The following is a 25,114-nucleotide window of genomic DNA, read 5'->3' on the forward strand; positions in this document are numbered from 1 at the left end:
GCGGCACACGGGAAACACAGCATCTGGTCCTGGGCTGTGCTAGGATTAGCTCCTCTTGGAAGTAGCAGGCTCATTGCTTTAATTACTGCAGTCACCTTTGCTGCCTCTCTCCCATCCCCAAGCTTTTCCCAAGCGGTCTGCTGGGACCTCCCTCGTTTGACCTCATACATGCCTGTGATCACCTCCTGGCCTGCTCGGCTCACTCCCAGGGAGCCACTGAATGCTGCTTTGGGGGCAGCTGCCCCCATCATGGCTCCCAGAGGGGAGGCCCCATGGTGACAAGGGTTAGTCCCTCTGGGCCTTTGAAGCCCAAGAAGGGAAGGGGGAGGGGCTGCCCTGTGCTCCTGACCTGGGGGGTGAGGCTCACCCCCACACCGTGGGAGGAGAGCTGAGAAACAATGGGCAGTGGAAGCCTGGCTCCCACGCCGGCCAGCTGGCAGTCAGGAGAGGGGGTGGGGTAAGGGTAGGAGTGTCCCCTCCTCAGAGCAAGCAGAAAGCTTCAAGAGGCTGGGGTCTCCCCAAAGGGACCCTGAATGTCAAAGGTATCCTATGGAGACAAGGAGAGAAATTTTTGCAATGTGGCTTCCTGGACAGAGGTTGTCCAGAGCCCCCAAAGATGGGGTGCAGGGAATGCCCCCAGTTCCAGGGACCCCCTCAAGTACACCCTGATCTCAGGGTGGGCAAAGAAGCCAACTAGCACTACTCTGCCCTCCTTCTCAAGCCTGGATGGAGATCCCCCGCTCTGGGGGTGCTGATCGCCTCCATTAGGTCCTCAATCTTGCGAGGATAATGCATGGCCCAGGCTGGGCTGGGGGAGGAGGCCCCTCTGGCAGAGAAGCCAGGAGGCAGGCCGCAGCAGTGCCTGAGCAGAATACCAAGCAGCCGCCTGGTTGCACTGGGCCTCAGGCTGCCTCTGGTGGCCAGCAAACCTGGGCAAGGTGGGGGTCTGTCCCCTGGCCACCTCTATGCCTTTATGCCTAGCTCTACCAACTCCCTACTGTGGCTGAACTCAGTGAGGCTTCTCCGTGTGGTTGCAGGGTCCTGGGTGGCACGAAACAGCCGTGTCCACCCCACTCAACTAGACCAGAGCCCTGCTCATCTCAAAGTCCCTGAGGAAGAACCAGCAAGATGAGAATTAACTATACCCCTGATGGAGGTAGGAAGTCACAGAACATGAGAGCATTCTCCCCTTTCCTTGTCTACCCACAGTTGTCAAAGGAAATAAAGCTTTCTTCTGGAGTGAGTGTTGGAATGGTGTGGCCTGCTTGTCACTCATTCAGTCCCCTTTGGGATGTTGCTGCTGCCTTTTGCAGCTTGCTCTTGTTGCCCATGCCTCTAATCTTAGTGTATCAGACTCCAGCCTCCCTCTCCTTCTGTTGGAAAAGCCTTGTAGCCACCTCATATGATACTGCTTGCAGGTGATGGAGCCCCTTCACTTGGATAGGCTCATCTGACTCTCTCCATCCTGCCAGGTGGGAGGGACAGCTGTTATTTCCCGGGAAGGCTGTGTAGCCTAGTAGTTACGGGCTTGGGCCCTGCAGTCAGACACATCCGGGCTGTCAATAAGCGTCCCTGCTTACCAGCTGGGCAAGTTCCTTAATTTCTCGGAGCTTGAGTTTCCTTATCTACTACATGGGGATTAAATTAGTCTCCATACACAGTGGTTGTGGGACTGCATTAAATGAGATCTTGCTAACGACGCCTGGCACACTGTAAGTGTTTAAAAACAGCAAAGGGAAAAGGAATTTCTTAAAATTTCTGTTTTAGACGGGCAAGGTGTCTCACACCTGTAATCTCAGCACTTTGGGAGGCCAAGGCAAGCTTATTGCTTGAGTCCAGGAGTTTGAGACCAACCTGGGCAACATGGCAAAACCCTGTCTCTACTAAAAATACAAAAAATTAACTGGGTGTGATGGCCCGCACCTGTAGTCCCAGCTACTCAGGAGGCTGAGGTGGGAGGATCCCTTGAGACCAGGAGGCAGAGGTTGCAGTGAGCTGAGATCACACCACTGCACTCCAGCCTGGGCAACAGAATGAGACACTGTCTCAAAAAAAATAATAAAATATAAAATAAGATTCCTATTTATTTGAGGCAGGTGAGAGGTTGAGCTAGATCCCAGAGCTAGTGATTGTTTTGAATTGAGGTCTCCTGACCTCAGTCCAAAGCTTTCCTCATCACACCTTACAGATGCCTTTCTTCCCCTCCTGCTCCATGTTTCAGCCTTGTCCCCCAAATTCTGCATGCTCCCAGATAGAGCAGCAGGCCCCCGCTCCAGCCTCTGAGTCCTCCCTGCATGTGGAGGGCTGCTTCTCTCCTCCCATCAGGACAGTGTGGAGACGTCTGCAGTCATGGGAACCACAATCAGGATTCAAGGCTCATAATTCAGCAGTGATCAGATGTAGGGGAGGTGCCGGGACAGTTATATTAATAACTGTGCCATTAAAAACAAGCCAGCGATGTTCTCATAAAGCATGTGTTGGTTGGGGTAGTTAGGTTTGTTTATTTATTTATATATTTCCCTTCAGGAGTGAACAGGGCCACACAGAGGGAGACCATTAAATAATCTCTTGAAATGATTCCGGTAATAAGTTGGGCAGGTTAGAAGAGCTGTCGGCAGCTCCTGCCAGACCTCCTTCGACCTTTCGGAACTCCTATCTTTCACTTGGCCTTGTTTTATACGGGGCCAATTACTCCCTTCTGGGTTAGCTGTGTCCCTTGTTTAGAGCTGCTATTTACATGGACAAAATGAATTTTTTTTTCATCAGCCAAGGAAGTCAGAGTGATCGTATATTATTTCTTGCCGGGAATCAGAACATGCTGTGTGACATGGAAAAGAGGGGGAACCTGTAGGGACAGGGGCTTTACATATTTGAAATAAGCAGTCTCCCGGAAAATCCGCAGAGACCCAATAATAATAAATCAATAACAATAATAATAACATTTATATAGTGGGGGTGAAGGGCCAAGTTCCCTTTTGAGCACATTTCATGTGTTAACATGTTTGATTTTCATAATAACCCTACATAGTCAATTCAGTTCCAGCCACTCTGACTTCCCATCCTGGATTCTCATCCGCTATACTGCCTTGACTATTCTTCTCTGGGGATGGTGGCTTCTCTGTCTTTAATGGTCTGAAATGGGGATGTCCTAGCCTCAATTAAGTGGGTGAATTTTTGAAGCCTAAGAACTCCTTCCTGCCTAATAGTGTCACAGCTATGGGACCCTGAGTACCTACTAGGAGCCAAGCACTGTGCAAAGAAACATGTTATGTGCATTATCTCACTTGAGCCTTAACCTTGTGATATTGACTCTGCAGATGAGCATATCAAGGCTCAGAAGTGTCTCAAGCCACATGGTAGCAAGCAAATACCAGATTCAAATCCAGGGCTGACTCTGCGGGCCCAGATGCCCTATGCAGTTTCTCCCATTTTCCATGCCAGGGTTTTATTTTTATTTATCTTTTTTCGAGATGGAGTTTTGATCTGTTGCCCAGGCTGGAGTGCAGTGGTGTGATCTCCGCTCACTGCAACCTCCACCTCCCAGGTTCAAGCAATTCTCTTGTCCTAGCCTTCCAAGTAGCTGGGATTACAGGTGTACGCCACCACACCCAGCTAATTTTTGTATTTTTAGTAGAGACAAGGTTTCACCATACTGGCCAGGCTGGGCTTGAACTCCTGACCTCATGATCTGCCCACGTCAGCCTTCCAAAGTGCTGGGATTACAGTCATGAGCCACCATGCCTGACCAGGATTTTATTATTCTAATACTCTGGACTCAGGTTTGACCAAGCCCCAGTGCAGGGTGTTTAACTCATTTCTAAGATGCCTGGATCCCCAGGGGTGAGGTCCTAGGCCAACGGACCCAGCCTGAGATAGGCACAGACAGGGAGGCACAGGGAGTCGTTTAATTTTACATTAAAAGAGAAGGTCCCTTCCTCCTCGCCCCTCCCCCTGTCCCCTGCCTGGGCTCCCTTCCAATCACATCAGAGACCCCAGAGGGGGCTTGACCTCTGTCCTCGGGGGAGGTCAGCCGGGGTGACCCTGCCTGTGTGCAGGATCCCGTGAGAGAGGCCCAGCTGCAGGCCCCCGGGGGCTGGAAGCACACCCCACCCGGAAACAGGCTGGGGTCACAGAGGGCGGCCCAGGCTGAAGGGGCTTCTCTGGCCCTTTGTGAGCCAACGGGCAGGGGGAGATTCGTTCCACAGGCAGCCCCTGTGTCTCCAGAGAAAGGGGCTATTATGGTGCAACTAAAAATACAGGGCACAGCCCACCCCACCTCCCCTTTTATCGCCATGGAGATGGGGGGAGGTCTCTGGGAGGGATGAAGAGAGCAAAAGAGGGAGGGAGAGTGAAAGGCAGGTGGAAACAGGCAAGGAGCAGGGAGGGGGTGAAGTGAAAGGGGGAGGGGAAGCCAGCAGAGCTCCCGCCTGCCTTTCTCAATCAGAGGCGCTGGTGGGATCTCTCAGCTTCATCTCTCATTCTTTCCTTTCCACATCCTGCCTGCTGGGTCACAGACACTGCCTGGAGGCTACCGGGGCAAAGAAGGGTTTGCCCACTACCCTGCAGCTGGCCCTGTGACCTTTGAGGGTGAGGGGTCCCACCATCTGGGATTAAATTGCAAGATGGCCACATGGAAGGCAGCTGGTGAACAGCTGCTAGGCCTCGTCCAGCCTCTGGACATACCAAGTGCCCAAATCATTGACTCAGAGTCATCTGACCCAACCTCCCACTCTCAGCAGTGTCCCCATCAGATATTGATCCAATGTCAGCCTAAGGTCTTCAGTGATGTGACTTTCCCACCTGTGCCCTTGCAGGGCATTTTTGGTTGTCAGAAAGGGCTTCCTTATATCAGGTGGAAATCCATCGCCCTGTTACCTCCACGAGTGGGCTCTAGTTCTGCCCTCTGAGGTTGCACAGTGGAATAAAGTAGGGATTTAATGTCATAGAAAGAAAACATAAAAGCCTGACCCTTCTTGGCATAAAATACCTGAAGAAAGCTGCTGAGAAGATGACTCAGTTGGGGAAAACACACAGTCTGTAGTTTTAAAATATCCAAAGCTAAGTGAAAGAGTGACAGTCCTGGGGTGAAAAGTGATTCTGGACACTGGACACTGGGTGGGCAAAAGACAGGACATCTTAAGATGCCAGGCTCCCTGGTGCTGCACTGCTCTGATGTCAACACAGAAGTTGATGGGGCCAGGCTTGGTGGCTCATGCCTGTAATCCCAGCACTTTGGGAGGCCGAGGCGGGTGGATCACCTGAGGTCTGGAGTTCAAGACCAGCTTGGCCAACATGGTGAAACCCCGTCTCTACTAAAAACACAAAAATTGGCCGGGCATGGTGGCACACACATGTAATCCCAGCTACTTGGGAGGCTGAGGGCAGGAGAATTGCTTGAACCCGGGAGGTGGAGGTTGCAGTGAGCTGAGATCGCGCCACTGAACTCCAGCCTGGGCGACAGAGCAAGACTCTGTCTCAAAAAAATAAAATAAAAGATTCAGAGATAATGACTGGGCTCTTCCAATTGGCAAGGTCATAAGTTCCAGCCTACACTCTGAGAAGCCCACCTGCAAAGTCTCAGGTCAGTTTCTGGCGCCCAAAAGACCTTTTTTAGCAAGGTGGGTCAGTTACAAGGCTGCATGGAGCAAGAAGAATGGAAGTGGGAAAGAGGCAAACTCCATTGTGGAGGAAAATTCAGACTCTGGTTACCTTTTTGTTCCTCCTCCCCCTCCTACCAGCTGGGGTGGCCTGGGAACCAGACTCCTTAGGTAGGCATTCGGAACAGGTGTGGTTTAGGTGCATGAGGAGCAAGATAAGCTGAGAGTTGTGGTTGCATTTACCAAAGACTACATCCTGTGGTCAAGAACAGTCGTTTCAAAATACCAGGCATCCATGATATCAGAGAAGGCCGTGATTCCTGCATCTACACACAGAAAAAGGAGATAAGTCCATGGTCCCTATTTGAACAATGCCAAAGCCCAGGCTGTCAAGAAAGGCAGGCATACCTGCTGTTGCCTCTTCCCACTCAATGCTGGGGCTCCTGCCCAAATGCTGGTGTCCAGATTGTATTTATGACTGTTTTAAGAAGGAGTGACAGAGCCTTTTAATATCCCTGACAGCCCAGGATGTTTTAATAGATGGTGGAGCTGGGCTTCGGGAGTTAAGAAAAGAGAGCAGAGTTGTTGAGCGAGCTGTCAGGGCTGGTTTCTATGACAGACCTACTGATCGACTCCACGACAAAATAAAATACGGGGCCGTGTCTCTCCTTGGCTCCATCAGGTTGACAGACAGTCTGTCACTATTATATGTCATCTTTCACCTCCTAATCGCTCAAGCTTAGGGGAAATCCGCGTTTAACGGGGAATCTCTGTAGGATTTCCTCCCAAACCTGCCTCCTGAACAGCAGGCCTCTATTTCAACCTCCCGGGGCTCCTGTGGGCATTCTCCAATTTTCTGGATTTCAAACAGAACTCTTCTAGCTACAGGGCCCTGCCTCCATTGTTGCTGTTTGTTAGAGGTGATTACAGGTCTCCTAGGATGGCTCGATATTCTGCAAAAACAGAATGGATAGTGATGATGGTGGTACAGCAATGTGAATGTCACTGAACTGTACACTCAAAAAAGGTTAAAATGGCCTATTTTATTCTATGTATGTCTTACCTCAAAACCAAAACCAAAACCCACAGATGGATAAGGAACGAAGAGAGCTGCCTTGGCTCTTTGATCCCTTGTAGGGTGTGTGCTTGTAACCCATATGGCCAGCGCAGGGCCATTCCCAGTGTCTCCCCTTCCAGAAGCACACTCAGCTCCCCCACTTCCTGCTTCCTCACCTCCCTGGTTAATATGTCTCAAGGTCATTTTTGGAGTTGAACATCTGGAGGCTCCTTAAACACACTTTTCCAGCACCAGACTTGGGGCTGGTCTGACCAGCAACTCAGTTTGTGGCTAAAGCCACTTTAGCCACACCCTTGGCATGTTCTGGCACTTGAGGTCTAAGAAATTCTCCCAGGGTTTTTTCGTGTGTGTGTATGTGTGTGTGGGGGGGGGGTGGGGGGAAGGATGGCAACAAATTCAAGGGACCAGTGACTTTGCTTTTTTTTTTTTTTTGTATTTTTAGTGGAGATAGGGTTTCACCATGTTGGCCAGGCTGGCCTCAAACTCCTGACCTCAAGTGATCCACCCGCCTTGGCCTCCCAAAGTGCTGGGATTACAAGTGTGAGCCACTGTGCCTGGCCTCTGTGTTACTTTTTTTTTTTTTGACTCAGGGTCTCTGTCGCCCAGGCTAGAGTGTAGTGGTGTGATCTTGGCTCACTGCAGCCTCTGCCTCCTGGACTCAGGTGACCCTCCCACCTCAGCCTCCACAGTAGCTGGGACTACAGGTGTGGACCACCAAATCCGGCTAATTTTTTGTATTTCTTGTAGAGACGGGGTTTTGCTATGTTGTCCAGGTTGGTCTGGAACTCCTGGGCTCAAGCAGTCTGCCTGCCTCAGCTTCCCAAAGTGCTGGGATTACAGGAGTGAGCCACCGTGCCCAACCTGACTTTGCTTTTTCTTGAATGACAGACAGAACTGTCTTCTCAAATACAGAATTAAGTTCTTCCTTCCCTGCGCTTTAAGGTTAGTTGTGCTGGGTCTGCCCTCAGGCAATTGGGGTTCCCCTCCCTTCTACCAGGGTTAAGGGGCAGTGCGGCTGCTCCTCGGTCCTGGTCCCCAGGTACAGATGCAACTACCTCCCTCCAACCTCACTGGCCCAGGGCTCTGCGTTCAAGTCCTCTGCCAGGAGAGAGTTAAGGGCTTGGGTTTAATTTGCCCGTTAATCACAGTTAAAAGAAGTAATGAGCGTCTCCCCAAAGCCTGGGTGTTTCTCTGCAGATTAAGCAGCAATTTGCATAGCCCCTTTATTCATTCCCACCTTCCCCTGTGGGGCGGCTTGTCCTTTCAGACACAGCCAAGCGCAGCCAGCGGCGGGAGCGGTTTGACAAATGGCTTTGCCATGCGCGTGGTTTGGGCGAGAGGGAGGGAGGGGAATGCTGGGAGGGAGAGGGCAGCTCCCGACAGTAATGGATAGCTGGGGCGTTAAATAGTGCAGAACTTTTTATTAGATACACAGGAGAAGTTTAAATATTCAAACTGGCTTTCTTTGAAGCCTGGGGAATGAGAGGAGGGTGGCGGGCTGGCTAAGTAAGAGTTTACTCAGGGCCAATTTACTCAGAGAAGCCCCGGCGGTCACCAGGGAGGAAGGGCATCTGGAGGACACAGGCAGATCCGGGTCAGCTGGTGCCCCCAGGTTCTGCACTCCTGCAGCAGCCTTGATGCCCTCCTGCTGGGCTCAGGCTCTGCCAGGCAGGACAGCTACCCTGGACGCAGCTCCTCGGGCCTGATTGCTCAGGGGGCAGAACGGCTTGCTCAAAGCCCAGCAGATGGTGGTATTCAGACAGGGGAGGAGGCCCCAGCTTTGATAGCAAAACTGGGTCTATGAAGCAATGATATCTCCAAAAGGATGGGACAACAGCCCTCTACTTTCCTCTCCAGAAATGTCCTCAACCAAACAGGGAAAGAGGAGAGATGAGGCCCAGAAATGATCCTCGGGGTAGGCAGGCACTCTGCCCAGGCTGGTCTCGAACTCCTGGGCTCAAGTGATCCTCCCGCCTTGGCCTCCCAAAGTGCTGGGATTACAGGCATGAGCCACCCCACCTGGCCATCAGTCCATTTAAAAAGCTGACAACCCCAATTTTCTTCCCAAACTTCTTGTGCTTTGTGGGACTCTTCCTTTGTGTTAACTTGTAAGCCACATGATCATAATATGTCAGAGGTCAAAGTCATTTTAGAGAGCATTAAGACAATTAAAGTTCAGAGAAGCTAAAGTTTGATACTCCAAGAGAGACATAAATGTGGTCAAGACACCATTCCTGCCCGCAAGCAGCTCAGTGGGCAGGCACTTCAGGAAGGCATATAACACAATCAATAAGAGCTCCCCCCTCCTAAGGACATCTGCATGGGGCTGCAGGATGCTGCTGAGGGATGGAGTGACTAATTCTGCAGGGACAACTGGAGATGTCCACAGAGATGCGTTTGGGCCTCATCTGAGTCGGGGGTCAAGAGGGTTTGGAGGGAGCCGAGTAAAGGGTGGGGCCTCGAGGACACATGTGAATTTGGTGTCTTGGGTGGGTAGCCCAGGCTGAAAAGGGTGGTGGGGGTCCAATTATGCAGGGCTGGGTGGCTGCTACTCTAGGAATTTGGGGCACTACAGAGCCTCGGAGTTTCTAAGCAGGGAAATGACTAGGATGAAAAGGCCCAGAGCAACACTGAAAGGGTGGATTAGAAAGAGCAGCCAGCAGAGCCCAGGACACCACTGATGAAACCGTCAGGAAACAGAGATGCAGTATGGGTGTGGACAATGGCTTCGATTTGGGACATGTTGGAATATGGGGCACCAGAACACGACTTTCTTTTTTCTTTCTTTTTTTTTTTCTTTGAGACAGAGTCTTGCCTTGTCACTCAGCCTGGAGTGCAGTGACGAGATCTTGGCTCACTGCAACCTCCGCCTCTGGGTTCAAGCGATTCTCCCGCTGAGTAGCTGGGACTACAGGCACGCGTCACCACGTTCAGGTAATTTTTGTATTTTTAGTAGAGACAGAGTTTCAGTGTATTGGCCAGGCTGGTCTCGAACTACTGACCTCGTGATCCACCTGCCTCTGCCTCTCAAAGTGCTGGGATTACAGGCTTGAGCCACCGCGCCCAGCCTAGAACACAACTTTCTAACCTCAGCCAAGGGTATTTCCACCCCACCACCCTCTCACAACAGCTAGTCTGAGTCTTACTGTGCCAGGCACTGTTTTTTGTTTTTTGTTTGTTTGTTTGAGACAGAGTTTCACTCTTGTTGCCTAGGCTGGAGTGCAATGGCATGATCTCAGCTCTGCAACCTCTGCCTCCCAGGTTCAAGCGATTCTCCTGTCTCAGCCTCCTGAATAGCAGGGATTACAGGTGCCTGCCACTACACTGGCTAATTTTTGGTGTTTTTAGTGGAGACGGGGTTTCACCATCTTGGCCAGGCTGGTCTCAAACTCCTGACCTCAGGTGATCTGCCCACCCTGGCCTGCCAAAGTGCTGGGATTACAGGTGTGAGCCACCGCGCCTGACCTCCAGGCACTGTTCTAAGTGGTGTGCATGCTCACCACAGCTTCCTACCCAAGGTCTTCGTCTTCATTTAACAGGTGAAGGAAATGAGGCAGAGAGGTCTAGCAACTCGCCCAAGGGAGTAAGAACAGAGACAGGGTTTGACCCAAGCAGTCCAGATCTCAAGAACGTGCTAATCACCACCACACTGTATTGCGCGTTTGTCTTCCTATCACTTTTATTAGATTTTGTATGTGCATGTACAGGAGTTGGGAAAGAGATCAAACAAGTGGCAATTAGATTAAATAGGCCTGATGAGGTGGCTCACACCTGTAATCCCAGCACTTTGGGAGACTGAGGCAGGAGGATCCCTTGAGGCCAGGAGTTTGAGATCAGCCTGGAAAACATAGTGAGACCCTGTCTCTATTAAAAAATAAGTTTAGGCAGCCGGGCGCAGTGGCTCACGCCTGTCAGGAGTTCAACACCAGCCTGACCAATATGGCAAAACCCTGTCTCTACTAAAAATACAAAAATTAGTTGGGTGTGGTGGCAACTGCCCCTAATCTCAGCTACTCGGGAAGTTGAGGCAGGAGAATTGCTTGAACCTGGGTGGCAGAGGTTGCAGTGAGCTTAGATCATGCCACTACACTCCAGCCTGGGTGACAGAGTGAGGCTCTGTCTCAAAAAAAATAAATAAATAAGTTTAGGCCAGGCGTGGTGGTTCATGCCTGTAATACCAACACTTTGGGAGGCCGAGGTGGGTGGATCACCTGAGGTCAGGAGTTCGAGACCAGCCTGGCCAACACTGTGAAACCCAGTCTCTACTGCACCTGTAATCCCAGCTACTTGGGAGGCTGAGGCAGGAGAATCGCTTGAACCCGGGAGGCAGAGGTTGCAGTGAGCCGAGATCGCGCCAGTGTACTCCAGCCTGGGTGACAAGCAAAACTGTCTCAAAAATAATAAGTTTTAAAAAAAGATGAAATAAAAATCATTAACAGGACAGGTAGGAGTGTATGAAAAAGCAGAGAAGAGCCACAGGACCTGGGTTTCTGGGGAGAAACTGTACATAACATCTGGGGAATTAATGGTGGTTGGGAGGTACATGTGAGGAGCTCCAGCAAGGTTGGCTTCTGCTCCCAAAGGCTGGGGATGTGCCTTTCTTTTGTCCTCAACTCCAGGCCAGGTCTCCAGAGCAGGTTAATTCTTTAGATGGGTGAGGAGATGTTCACTCTGAATGATGCAGCTTGTTCCCTGCTCTGAACTGGCAATGGGAAGAGTTCTAGATGTGCCAGACTCCCCATGATACTGGCAGGCCCTCAGAGGGGCACAGGGGGTGGACTGCTGGGACCCAGACGAATGAGCCTTAGCACTCCACTTATCCCATGTTCACAGTCAGCCACTGCAGGCTGCAGTGCAAAGGGATCCTACTTTTGTGGTCTATAAAGAGAACCACACCAGAGAGGACACGGTAGAACTGACGCAGGGAGAGAGGCAGTGTTTGGGCAGAGAGCAGTGAGTGGGGCTGAGCCGTGGCTGGATTTAGCAAGCAGAGAATTTTGGAAAGGTGACTCGCTGCTTCCTTATCTGAAGCCGGGTGAGGAGTCCTAGCCAAGTAGTGAGAGGCGTTGCCTTAAATCCTCTCTGGAAAGAGGTGGGATAAAAGTCAACACAAAAGTATAGTGTGCTCTTGGCAGCATAATTCACACCAAACTAAGGATTCTGAGGGTGTTATCTTGGTGCACCGCTTCCCTCTTTCCCTGAAAGAGGGAAGTTTCAACCTGACTGCTTGAAACTTGGTCTCAAGCTCCCCTAAAGCCCCTCACCTCTCCTTTCCAAGAAGACAAGTTAGGCCAGGATGGAGAGTCCTCATCATGGTTCCCCAAACCAAAAATAAGAGCTCACACATGTCCAGCAAGAGCCTCCTCCGCACCAGGCAGCGTTCTAAGAGCTCTGCATATCTTAACTCATTCTGTCCCTACAACGACTTCTGAGGGCATTCTGAGATACACAAGCAGGAACCCAAATACAACCAGAGAAGCTCAGGGAAGTTGGAGGCAGACCTGAAAGACACAGAGCTGCTCTTGCCAGGGAGAACCAGCCAGGTGGATCCCTTCAGTGTTTTCAGCATGGCCAGGAGGGCTGGACTCAGGAAGCAGGCGGGGGTAAAGGAAAGGGAGGCTGAAGGTTCTGGAGAACAAACCCAATGTTATCGGGTTAAAGGCTTTTACGAAACCACTTGCCTCAGCCTGGGGATCAGGGTGGGCCTTGATGTCACCTGTTAAGCAGTCACCTAGTATCTCTGATCCAGAGCAGTCGCCTAACCACACTGCTTACCAAGGGGGCCAAAATCAGCTGAGAAAACTCTATCCAAACCCACTTCCCTTCCTGGGAAAATAGCCAAACCTCGGTGAGTACTGCTTCCCCTCGCTGACCTTAGGCAGGGCTGGGAAAGCAGGTCAGGTGCTCATCTGCAACGGCAGGGGCAGAAGCTTTGGAGGCCTGAACCCGGTCTGCCACGGTCACCTGGTCCACGGGGCTTCTCCCTGAAGCTCCATTGCTGTAAGCAATGGAGTCTGCGTAACAGCTGGTGACTGGGCAAAGGACATTAGGGTGGGCAAGCGTAGCATGCCTCAGTGAACTGACTGCTACTGCAAGAGGCTGGCCAGACGGCCATCGGAGCCAGCAGCTGAACAGGTACGGCAGGAGCTAGCAGGCAATCTCCCAGAGGGAGAGGGACCAAGAGCAGCAGGCAGTTCCCTAAGCCAAGTGCATCCCTCCTGAGCGCTGAGGCCAGAGTGCAGTCCACTTAGCTCCTCTATACCCTGCTAGTCTGCGGAGTCTTACTTCCACATTCAACACCAATATTTTCCCAATTCCTGGACTTCTCATTTCGGCCCCTGATCCCCCAGAAAGAGGTGACCAGGCAAAGACTGGGGGGAAGTGGTGGGTTGGCATTAATTGATAGGAACGGCTTCGAGCAGTTCATGCTGCCTTATCTCTCTCTCCTTTGGATAGCGTGTGTCCGCTGGAGTCCGCGGGGTCGGTGATTAATAGGCGCCATCACTCACTGTCCAGGACGGCTGAAAGGCAGCAGGGAGGGGGCGGCCCTCCCCAGAACTGAGATAACAAGCAGCAGGAATAATGAGTGGTGTCACTCCACTTTTCATTTTGATGGAAAGTCATTACGGGAGTCAACGCCAGCGACAAAGAGCCATGAATCAACTGCTCTGCTATGAAATTAAAATCGAATTGCCGGCCACCCCCAACCCCTACCCTTCCTGGGAAATGGGGATGGGTAGGTGGCTTGGGAGAGGGCTGCTATCCTGGGGTGGGCTCTATCCGATCACAGAGCGGGCAGTTATGGGCAGGAAGTGGACAGGCAGCCAGGGAAGGTGACAGCTCCTGTCTCCACCTTGTTTATCAGACCCTTCCTCCCCAAACCGCATTTTCCCTCTGCCTGGAGGTAAGCTGTGATTAAAAGGAAAATACAGCTTTGCTGGCTCCAACAAGGCTGCTGCTTGACTGCTCCCCCCGGGCTTCTGGCCTGAGTCGGGCGGCCTGGGCCTGGTTATGGAAAGGGGCCCACACGCAGCCATCCCAGAGCCCCTTGCTGAACCATTTGTAGATCTGGGGTCCTCCTTATCACCAGAAGCAAAGGGGAAAAGTCCTCAACTTGGGGCTCCACAGTGACAGCTGATGGCCCGGGGAGCCCACCTGGATCAAGAACCCCACGAAAACAGGTGCGAAGCCTCAACTGCAGGCTCAGCGAAGCAGCATAAGGAACTGTCAGTACTGAGGCAAGAGTTTTTTCCTCTTTTATGAAGTCTGCTATACTAATTAGAAGAAGCTGTGGTTTTCACCTGACAGGCCACAGGGCCAATCACCACAGCTTCTTGTAGAGAACATGGAGAGTGCCAAGATCACCATCAGGTGCTGCTTCCTTCCTGTGGCTTTCCGTCTTCCAGTCGGCCTGGTCTTTTGCCTTGAAGGGCCCCAAAACAACAGCCCTGGCTATCATCTTCATCCCAAAAGCGGAGAAGATGGGCAGGCAAGAACACGGAGGGTGTCACAGAGAGGTTCCCATCAGGTTCACAGGGCGCCCGCTGTACCTCTTGGAGATGTCAGCTTCAATCTGAAAGAGTGATACCAAGTGGGCAGAAGCAGGGGTGCTCAGGGCCTCACTTTGTACAGACTGGGAGTCCTCCCACCGGCAGGCCTCCCTTTCCCATCTCACCAGCTTCTGCAGCTCCTTGGTCTTCTCCAGCAGCAGGTCCAGCTTAGGCTCCAGAGCTGCCTGCTCCTCAAGTGCCTCCTGCTGCTTCTGCACCATCAGCTCTTTCTTCAAAGCCAGCAACTGGGACTGCTTCAGCTTTTGCTGGAGGAATTCAGTCACTCGGTCCACATACCTGTGCAGGGCACTCAGGTGAGTGCTGGGGTAGCTGTGCATCCTGAGCATTCCCATTCAGCTGCTGGGGAGGTGAGAGGCTCGGGAAACCAAACCCCCAATTGGCCGCTTACCCTCACATCCTTAAACCCTTTCCTTTTAAGGAAAACCCACTCCCAGTTCCCCTGTCCTACTCAGGAAGCAAGTAGATTCTTCCTGTATATATCAAACCACCCCCTCTTGTCCCAGAGAGAACCCCTATCCCCAATGGATGGCAATGGCCAGGAGGCAGGGATGGGGTCTAAGGGGTCATGGAACAAGAGGAGGAATACAAGGAGGCAGAGCTGCTCAAGATGGCAGAGCCTTGCATCAAGGGGAAGCCAGACCTTGGTGAGGCCAGGATCATAAACAGGTGTTGCAGTTGAAGACTGGTAAGCTTGCCAATCAGATCCTCCAGCACTGACACCATGGTAACCGTCTTCTCTTTGGTCTGACCCTGCAGGATGGCTGGAGCCAGCTGGAACTGGCTCACAGACAGGACGTCTGCCTCCTCACTCAACTCCACTGCTCTCTGGGCTAAGAAGATCTCAAGCTGAGGATACAAGAAAGATTGGTTCAGGCTGTACATGATGGCTCACACTTGCAATTCCAGCACTGTGGGAGGCCGAGGCAGGAGGATCGCTTGAGGCCAGGAGTTCAAGACCAGCCTGGGAAACAGTGAGACCCTGTCTCTACAGAAATTTTTAAAATTAGCCAAACATGGTGGTATATGCCTGTAGTCCCAGCTACTCAGGAGGCTGAGGCCGGAGGATCACTTGAGCCCAGGAGTTCGAGGTTATAGTGAGCTATGATTGCTCCACTGCACTCCAGACTGGGCGACAGAGAAACTCTTTTTAAAAAAAAGGAAGAAAGAAAAAAAGAAGATAAATTGGTTCAAACTGAGAAAAGAACTCAGAATCTAAGCCCTCAGACTACTCGAAATGCAAAAATGAGACATGAGGGCTAGACCCTGGGTAACGAGGGGTTATTTCCTCTGAACACTGCAAGTGCTAGGAGAGACTACTGTCACCCTTCAGTCCCCAACTCCTATCTCACCCTAACCCCGGGACCTCTGTCCTTTCTCCCCAGCCTGGGATGAGATAACTGAGAACACAGAGACTCAAAGGGTTCTCTCTGCCCAGGGAAGGTATTTATTTTGTCTCCATGGGAGGAATGAGATTCAGGGAACAGAAATACATGTTTGAGAAGCACCAGATTAAGGCAAGGCTGAAAGGAATACAAGAGCCAGCCATATTAATTTATCAATCCTATTCTGCCATTAAAACTTCACAGATATCTTTTGTCCTCTCCCCTCGAGGCTGGGAGGAGCCTCTGGGCAGAAAGAGGAGAGAACTGGGTGAGGACAGAACTTTCAGCAGGCTCTCCGAACCAGCAGGCTACTGGGAAGGGAGCAGATAGAGAGATTAACAAAGACAGGACCCCGTTCTCCCAGCTTTACAACAAAGGTCCAAGAACACTGGCTCTTTATGCTGGGCTGCTCAACACCTTAGCCACACGGATTGTGCTTAAACACAAATGAGATCATGTTCCTAACCTGCTCGAAACCTCCAACAGCTTCCCAGTTCACTCAGAGGCAAACCAAGGTTCAGACGCTACATTTCTGAGCTCTTCTACTCCCCACCAGCTCTCTCTCCTCAGCCACACCAGCCTCCATGTTGCTGGTCAACTGTGCAAGACCTGCTCCCACCTTGGGACCTCTGCACTTGCTCTCTCTGCCTGGGAAGCCCTTCTGCCAGACATCTGCATGGCTCTCTCTGCACCGCCTGCAGTCTTGATTACAGGTCACCTTCTCAATGAGGCCTTCCCTGACCACCAGATACAAAACCATAGCCCTTCCCAACATTCTCGTCATCCTCCTCTACTTTCTTTTTCTCCGTGGCATTTAGTGCCATCTAGCATCCTGCACATTTTATTTATTTATCTTCTTTCCAGTCTGCATTCCCCATTAGAATATAAGCTCCATGAGGTCAAGGACTTTGACTGTCTTATTCACCACCCAAGTTCTGGTGCCTAAGATAGTGCTAGGTGCCTAAGAGGTACCTGATAAGTAACTGGATGAATAGGAGGCATCTAATATGTGAGGCTCCTGCTGTAGGACACAGAAAGCACTCACACCCTTCACAAAAACAGGAGGGGTCAGGTCAGGCGTCTGGAGTGAGGCCACCTGTGCTGGTGCCATGCCTCCCCCTGCATCTTCCAGAGATGACAGTACCTCCATGAGTTCATCAAGGAACTGATTCCGGGTCTCAGTGTATTCAAGAAGTGTCAGGGCATCTGGGCCCCTGGCAACACCTTCTGGAGCTGCCAGGAAGAGACAGAGAAGTGATAAAGGATCAGAGGACTGGAGAAGGAAAAGACCCTCAAGTTTGAGAAGCCCTGGAGGATTAATACGGACAGACTCACTGTGCTAAAGCCACTTCTTGTTCCAATCCAAGGGGGAAGGCTACCTTGTCCCAGGTGTCTCAGCTCTAATCAGGTACCACTTTCCAACCCCCAGACTGAGAGGAGGACCAGAGCTGGGTTCAGAGGGGTAGAAAGGCCAGCTCTCTGCTCTGGTGGACCGCAGGAGGTAAAGTTTCATCCTGCACCGCCCTCTAGTGGGTAAGACACCACTACATCTTCTCTGCTGTTGGTGCGGGGGTCATGTCACACTCCAGGGCCCCGATCCCCCTAGAGCCCTTCTACCATAACAGCTGGCCCACATTTGGTCTCTAAAAAGTTGAGAGTTTCTAAACTCTCAACTTTTAAGAACCTCTCTTGGGCCAGGCGCGGTGGCTCACACCTATAATCCCAGCATTTGGGGGGCCGAGGCAGGTGGATCACCTGAGGTCAAGTTCCAGACCAGCCTGACCAACATGGAGAAACCCCGTCTCTACTAAAAAAATATAAAATTAGCTGGGCGTGGTGGTGCATGCCTGTAATCCCAGCTACTCGGGAGGCTGAGGCAGGAGAATAGCTTGAACCCAGGAGGTGGAGGTTGCAGTGAGCTGAGATCATGCCATTGCACTCCAACCTGGGCAACAAGAGCGAGACTCCGTCTCCAAAAAAAAAAAAAAAAAAAGAACCTCTCTTGGTCCCCCTCAGCTCACATCCTCATCAAGGTTCTGAGAAACAGTTAAATGTACAAGAAGCCTCATCTTAGCGCTGCATTTTTTCTGTTTCTAGACACGTGGGGGCCCTTGAGCACCCCACTTTTGCCAGGGCTGCAGGGGATGGTGCACTTACCCTGGGTTCCCGCTTCCAGCACTGTGATCTGCAAAGCAACAGCATCGTCTCCCCAGTCTATCCCATCACCTCCAGGGTCCTGGAAGGAGAGCAAAGAACCACAGCAATGGGGGGAGCCTTTTCCTGAGCCAAGGAGCCAGAATAAACCAAAGCCCTTGATGAGGTCAATGGCTGCACATTCCAACTCTATTAAGGATTTGCAGCCCTGACTTAGGTGGCAAAAATGGCAGTATGGCCCATCATCCCTGCTCTGTAGTGTTCCCACCTGCCTTTACCCCTACACCCCATACCAAACATCAAAATTTAACTCTGACATGGGCTGGGTGCAGTGGCTCACGCCTGTAATCCCAGCACCTCAGGAGGCCAAGGCAGGTGGATCACCTAAGGTCAGGAGTTACCAGCATGGCCAACATGGCAAAACCCCGTCTCTATTAAAAATACAAAAATCAGCCGGGCACGGTGGCTCACGCCTGTAATCCCAGCACTTTGGGAGGCTGAGGCGGGTGGATCACGAGGTCAGGAGATCGAAACCATCCTGGCTAACATGGTGAAACCCCATCTCTACTAAAAATACAAAACAATTAGCCGGGAGTGGTGACGGGCACCTGTAGTCCCAGCTACTCAGGAGGCTGAGGCCGGAGAATGGCATGAACCCGGGAGGCGGAGCTTGCAGTGAGCCGAGATCACACCACTGCACTCCAGCCTGGGTGACAGAGCGAGACTCTGTCTCAAAAAACAAACAAACAAAATACAAAAATTAGAGGGGTGTGGTGGTGGGTGCCTATAATCCCAGCTACTTGGGAGGCTGAGGCAGGAGAATCACTTGAACCCCGGAGGTGGAAGTTGCAGTGAGCTGAGATCGCGCCACTGCACTCCAGCCTGGGTGACAGAATGAGACTCTGTCTCAAAAAACAAAACAAAACTCTGACATGTGATGTGTGAAACTCTGCCTCCCTTGGACTATACCTGGTCTTAGAGCTATGAACTTCAAGTGATGCCTTTACAGACACAAATGACACTTTTCTTATGGTTAGAGTAGTGATCAGAGAGAGACAGACTGAGAAGGCCTCCTCACCTTTGAATCTGATTCCGGGAAGATGCCCCAGTCGATTCCAGCAGCCTTGGCAGAGATGCCAGAGTCAGTCCCCTCAGACACTGCCTCTACCCCAAAGTCGCCCCAGTCAATCTGGAAAGGGAAAGAGAGTGTTAGCTCACGGAAGATGGATTTAAAAAGGGCCAGGCGTGGTGGCTCATGTCTGTAACCCCAGTACTTTGGGAGGCCGAGGATAGTGGATTGCTTGAGCCCAGGAGTTTGAGACCAGCCTGGGCAATATGGCAAAATCCTGTCCCTACAAAGATGTTAATAAAAAATTAGCTAGGAGTGGTGGTGCAAACCTGTAATCCCAGCTATCTGGGAGGCTGACTTGGGAGGATCACTTGAGGCTGAAAGGCAGAGGTTGCAGTCAGCTGAGATCATGCCACCGCACTCCAGCCTGGGCAACAGAGCAAGGCCCAGTCTCAAAATTAATTAATTTAAAAAGGAGGGTGAGGCTGCCTTCCCACAGGCCTCAGCTGCTTCTGTAGAGAGCACACTGTTCAAATGCAGTGGCCTCTAAGCTACCCCAAAGAAAGCCCATCTTCAGAGAGCTCACATGATGGAGGTTCCGAGTTCAAAGCGAACCACCTTGCAAAGCCTCTGTGGCACTCACTCACCTATACTCAGAAAAATAAAGGAGTAGGGCCTCCTGGGCCCTTCTACCTACAGTCACTCTCACAGAAATCCCCCTTTCTTCCCTCTGGGTCTTGGGTTGGGCTGTTGGGGGTGGGGAGGGGACAAGCAGCTCCCACTCCACTCCCACAGCTCATCACGAGGCCCATCTTACCGCGTCTTCTGCCACCTGCTCCGGAAGCTCCTCGAGGTGGGGTCGCTCCACCACAGAGGGCTCTGTCCCTGTCCTCCACTCGTACACCGTTGAGTTTCCCCGCTTCTGCACGAACTGCAGCATTGGCAACACCTGCTCTGTGGGGCTTCAACAGAGCACACAACTGACTCTCCTGCCGACCATGCATAAGGTCAACACTGGGCTTTGGCCTGGGCCACATGGTCAAATGGGCAAGGCCCCCACAGGTTCAGGTGTGTAAAAAGAGTTCAAATGTTATATGGGAACAAGACAACTGGAGAAGGGACATGAGCTGGGGAACACAGGCAAAGCACCCCCACCAGAAGCTGAGGCCTCTTTACCTCTCACACACAAACCCCACAGACGCCTGGTACACGTCAATGGCTTCCCCCAGGGACTGCTGAGCCGCTGCCCCAATCTCAGCCAGCTGACTCGGCAGGTCCTTCACCAGGGCCAGCAGTTCTCCTCGGACATTTTCGCCCTAGAGAGGGGAAAAGAGGTGGAGTGAGACAGAAGTGGTGAGAGGTGGAGTCCAACAGATTGAAAAAAACATCCAAAGACTGAAGAAAAGTAAGACACTGGCCCAAAGGGGGCGCAACCAGGCTGAGGGGTCAGACGGGGTCAGAGGAAGACAAGCAAGGGCCCAGATGTCCTCTGGCTGAGAAGAGGCTGCCGCCGCTCACCGTGATACCATACTGCTTGCAGGAGTGGTAGAACTGCTCCCGCATCTCGGCAGCCCCTGCCTGGCACTCCTCCTCCTTGCGGCTGTATTCTTGCTGCAGCTGCTGGCACTTGGCAATCTGCTTCTTCAGTGAGGGGATCTCATAGTTGACATTCCGAACCAGGAGGCTAGAGAGTTCCACTGAGAAGTGCCCAGGAAATTCAGCCCAGGACACCCCCACATGAGGCAGGCATGCCCCAGGATGCACACACACCCTTTGTGGTGGTGAAGAGCATGAAGTCAGCTTCCCTGCCCCACTTGTTCCCAGCTGTGGAGCCTAAGACAAGTTGTTTAACCCCTCTAATCCAACCCTCATCTGTAAAACAGCGACAATAACATTTATCATGAAGACGCAAGAGGGAATCCACATGACACACCAAGCACAATTCCTTGCATTTAGTAGATGCTCAGTAAATATTAGCCATTATTATCATTTATACTAAACCCAACCCAAACACAATTAGTCCTGTAGTTGCTCTCTCTCAGGCACTTGATATTCGCTCCCAGGAAAACCCGTGCCTCTTCTGCCTTGCAGAATGGGGGTGCGGGCGTAGGGGTGGGGGCAGCACACTCCCGCTAAGCAACAGGTGAGTGGTGGAGGACCCACACACACCTGCTCGCTGAGGCATGGTGAATGCCCACTACCGGCCTGGACCTCCTCCTTCCCCCAGCACTCCACCCAGGGAAAATCAACTCCATCAAAAACAATTGATTCTACCACCTACAAACAGGCAACATCTATACTCCAGTCTCTTCCCACTCACAGACTGTGCCTCCTATAAGCCTGGTATCTCAGAACTCTGAGAGTGGGCTTCCCCATGGATACCAGGGCTCCCAGGCCAGGCCACTTTACCTAAGTAGGTGTTGTCCTTCTCATACAGGGCTATAATCTCCTGCCAATCCTGAGTAAGAACAGAAAGACGACGTTAAGCCAGAAGAGCACTCAACAGCCACATCCCAGCTCAATCCCTAAACAGGGGAAGTTCTCCCAGCCTTCATATCACATCAAACACAAACTCCTTGTCCTTCTTTCAACTCTGCTGGCTGGACCACCCACTTTAAGAGTGCAGGCAATCCCTAAAGCAGTGGGTTTGAAAATTAAACTCAGGGATAGGATCCACTTTTGGAATAAACTATAGAGACAGAGTGAAAGTTCAGGAAATATTCTATGTAGGCCTCCCCACTGGAGCCTCAGAGAGACCACAGAGGCTATGACTCCTCGGACTGGATGTCCCCAGCCACATACTACCAGCCCTTGGCCTACACTTGCCTTCATCCGCTGTGAAGAGTATCGGCCAAAAATATTTTTCGTGGAGGCCTCTGTGCCTTTGAGAAGGTCCAGGATTCTTAGGCAGTGAAAGTAGTGAATGTCTAGAAAGCAAGAGACAGGATTTTGAGAACTAAAGTATCTTCCTCACCTACTCTGGGCACTGCAGGTGGCTGATTCATGTATAATATACTACCAGTAACTTCAGTGTGTAGCTTTTCCCTTAATCATTTCATAGTGCAAGAAGCCAGTATCTATACCTCAAATAAAAATCGCTCCCTCTCTACAGGCCAGCCCTGGTGGCTAAATAACAAGAGAGTAGCTCAGCTGATACATACTACCTCAGCAAAGAGGGGACTCCAGTGACAGCCCCTAAGCACTCACAGGACCCAGACAGCAGCTGGGCGATCTCTTCGCTCTCTGGCATATCCTGGATGGCAGCATTGATCTTCTCGCGGATCGTCAGCACCAGACTCTGCCATTTCAGGCTGCAGTGCCTTCTGTCCACCAGCCAATCTACATGAGAAGCACCCAAATTAGAGCATTCCCATTCACATCACCAAAATTCCATCACTAATTTGAGTGAAATAACTGAAATTAGTCTAAAAGTTGTCTTTACATTGATTAAAGTATGGGGGTTATGGGAAGACGGGAATAAAGACAAGCCCAAAGAGATGCCTGGGGCTAAACCAGGCTCTGACAATCTGACTTCATTAGCAGTGTGATTTTTATAGAGCAATTGCCTCAACACAGGGATAACAAAAAGTTTGAATTGGAAATGCCACTTTTGACCATTCTCAATTCCCCATAGTATTTTTGCTTCTATGGGTAATTATATCTTTCTTCCTGAGAGAGGATGCTGCTCAACTTCCATTTCCTCAGGGCTGGGATTAACCATGACAGTGGAAAATACAAGCTGGTTATGCCAAGTACCGGATGAATGAACAGCTGCAAAGCTCCTAATACCTACAGCGCCCTAAGGACTAGATAACATGACTCTATTGTGAACAGTGAAGTACCACCCTATACATGTGAATACCAATGGGACTGACCTCTCAAAGACTGGGCCCAGATTTGTGGCTTCGGAGCCATGCATATTTCCTCAGTGAGAGCTAAGAGCTGAGCTTTGTGGTCAAATGGTCCTGGGTTCTCGTTATCAAGTTTCTTGAGCAAGTCTACTATTCTGTGCCTCAGTTTTCCCACATGTAAAATGGGGAATAATAAGACACTGACTAGAAAAGGGAATGCAGGTAAAACACTGAACAGTGTACCTGAGACATGGCAAGGACTCAAAAAATCATAGTGATCATTTTTATCATGTCAAGTGCCTAAAACAGCACCTGGTACAAAAAAAACCCTCAATGAATGGTGGTCATTTTATTGGTCCTTTTCATGACCAAGAACAAGCTCACACACCAAGACTGCACATGGGCTGAAGGGCCAGTACAAATCTGAAGGAAGGCTAAAGAAGCTCCCCTCGTGGCCACCAAGCAGGACTGACTAAATGGCCCTACAGAGCGGTGAATTCAGAACTTGAACTCTGCCAACCAGTCAAATGCTGGGGTCCCACACTAGTATCAGTTATACTCCCTCTGCTATATTCCTGTAAAGTTTTCAGAAAGAAAAATTCTGTTGATGTCACAGAACTAGAAGCAATGGACTGGGGTAGTCAAACAGACACCATCTTAAGGACAAGACTGGCATCAAATCCATGAATCCAATAAGCATTTTAAAATGCCAGGAGCTGTGTGATCAGATGAAGAGGCCTTCCCTAACTATGAACTGGGGAAGAGGTATGTAGGCCCCGTACAGACAACCTGGAGATGGCCAGGACACTAAAAGGTCTTCATTTGCAACTGGGTCTTAGGTCCCTCTTCCTCCTAAAATCAAGGGGGAGGTGGAAGCTTTTTAAATGAGTTTTTTTTTTTTCCTGGCATAATGCAAAAGGCATGGACAGTGAGTCAGACAGACTTAAGTTCCAATTCAGATGTGCCACTTAGTGGTTGACTGTTCTTTGTCTTCTTTTTGAGATGGAGTTTCGCTCTTGTTGCCCAGGCTGGAGTGCAATGGTGAGATCTCGGCTCACCGCAACCTCTGCCTCTCGGGTTCAAGCGATTCTCCCACCTCAGCCTCCCGAGTAGCTGGGATTACAGGCATGTGCTACCACGCCCAGCTACTTTTTATTTATTTATTTATTTTCTATTTTTAGTCATGGAGACATGGAGACAAGGTTTCTCCATGCTGCTCAGGCTGGTCTCGAACTCCCGACCTCAGGTGATTCACCCGCCTCGGCCTCCCACAGTGCTGGAATTACAGGCATGAGCCACCGCGCCCGTCCGTGGTTGACTGTTTTTAAAGCGAGTCATTTATCCTGTCCCTGAATGATACGATAACATGTGTTATTAAAAGAGAAAACGCAGGTCAAACAGACTCCACATATGGTTCCTTCCCGCTGCTATCAGGTAAGCAGGTCTGGCCACAGATGGGGCATAGAACGAGGCCAGTGGTCAGCATCTCGACCCAGGCTTTCAGGCATCAGAACTCCCAGCTGTTGGACACAGGGGGCAACGAACAGGCCTCCCCCCGACAGTCAGCTGCGCGGTGGCGCCCCCTCCTACCGAGCAGCTTGCTGGTCTGGATGTCGATGGGCACGTGCTGATGGTCCTGGCGGGAAACACGGTGGGGGGGGGGGGCGTGAGCGCGGAGAGCGGACGTACCACTCGCGCGCTCATTTCACGGTCCCAACCACCACCCTGCAGGGCCAGAACGGGGCCAGAGCGATGGGCTGGGTTGAGCCGCTCCCGGAGGGATACCGGGGACATAGGTTAGGGGTCCGCGGCCAGTCCCCAGCACACCCATCTCCTGTCCCCACACCTCCATCTTTCCTCCACTTCCGCTTCAGGCTGGAGACTCTGGCCCGCCCCGCCTTACCACCAATCCAGTGGCGTTGTGGCCGAGCCTCCGTTTAGACACAAACGGGCCTCCTTCGGCCCCGTCGCCGCCTTCCGTACAGCCAATCAGGGCTTACGCTCCACAGGCCTCAAGCCCCGCCCACCCCAGGCTCCGAATGGCTGAGCTCGGGGGGGGCGGGAGAATAGAGACAGCCAATCGGAGACGCGAGGCGGGCTCAGGGCGCGGGACGGGAGGGGGTGCGCTGCAGCGGCCGTGCGATTGCGACAGGCGGCGCTCGAGAGCCCAGCCTGGCAGCCGCTTCCCCTGGCGGGCACTGGGTCCTCTCCACGCAGATTGAGGCGTCTGCTGGCGGGGTCCTAGCGCCGATATGGGAGGCCGTTGCAAATACCTTCTTCCCTCCTTGCGTCGCTTTACCATCCAGAGCAGTGTGCAGGTCTCTTGTGGCACTTGTCATGCTTTGCCTTCTCATTCAGTTTCTCTAATAGACATGGTTGAGCACCTGCAACGTGTTGGGCGATTAGGGCAGG

At 51.6% G+C, this 25,114-nt stretch overlaps 1 protein-coding gene and 2 long non-coding RNA genes across 5 annotated transcripts in view; 2 read left to right on the plus strand and 1 right to left on the minus strand.

Moving 5' to 3' along the window:
• LOC129054969 (uncharacterized) overlaps nt 1–13,270 on the plus strand; it is a 32,164-nt gene extending 18,894 nt beyond the window's left edge. For 2 of the 3 annotated variants that reach the window (XR_008519644.2, XR_008519648.2), the window contains exon 3: nt 1,038–3,720. This is a non-coding gene — a long non-coding RNA (uncharacterized LOC129054969). Of the gene's footprint in view, nt 1–1,037; nt 9,610–13,131 lie in introns of those variants that run through there. The other variant, XR_010137984.1, reaches the window with a different exon arrangement.
• Nucleotides 13,271–13,915: 645 nt separating this feature from the next.
• Nucleotides 13,916–24,574, minus strand: CDK5RAP3 (CDK5 regulatory subunit associated protein 3; the record flags this gene model as incomplete). Its single annotated transcript, NM_001133632.1, is given in 13 exon segments — nt 13,916–14,248; nt 14,351–14,522; nt 14,887–15,092; nt 16,773–16,861; nt 17,786–17,864; nt 18,861–18,971; nt 19,669–19,813; nt 20,028–20,167; nt 20,370–21,309; nt 21,678–21,778; nt 22,059–22,190; nt 24,293–24,338; nt 24,549–24,574. Coding segments are annotated over 5 exon segments (411 nt in total). The 3' UTR covers nt 13,916–14,248; nt 14,351–14,522; nt 14,887–15,092; nt 16,773–16,861; nt 17,786–17,864; nt 18,861–18,971; nt 19,669–19,813; nt 20,028–20,167; nt 20,370–21,183.
• LOC129054970 (uncharacterized) lies at nt 14,452–17,624 on the plus strand. The gene is made up of 2 exons (XR_008519649.2): nt 14,452–14,539; nt 15,003–17,624. It is a non-coding gene; the product is annotated as an uncharacterized LOC129054970 (long non-coding RNA).
• Nucleotides 24,575–25,114: the final 540 nt, after the last annotated feature.

Source organism: Pongo abelii, chromosome 19 (assembly GCF_028885655.2).
Source record: "Pongo abelii isolate AG06213 chromosome 19, NHGRI_mPonAbe1-v2.0_pri, whole genome shotgun sequence".
Lineage (NCBI taxonomy): Eukaryota > Metazoa > Chordata > Mammalia > Primates > Hominidae > Pongo > Pongo abelii.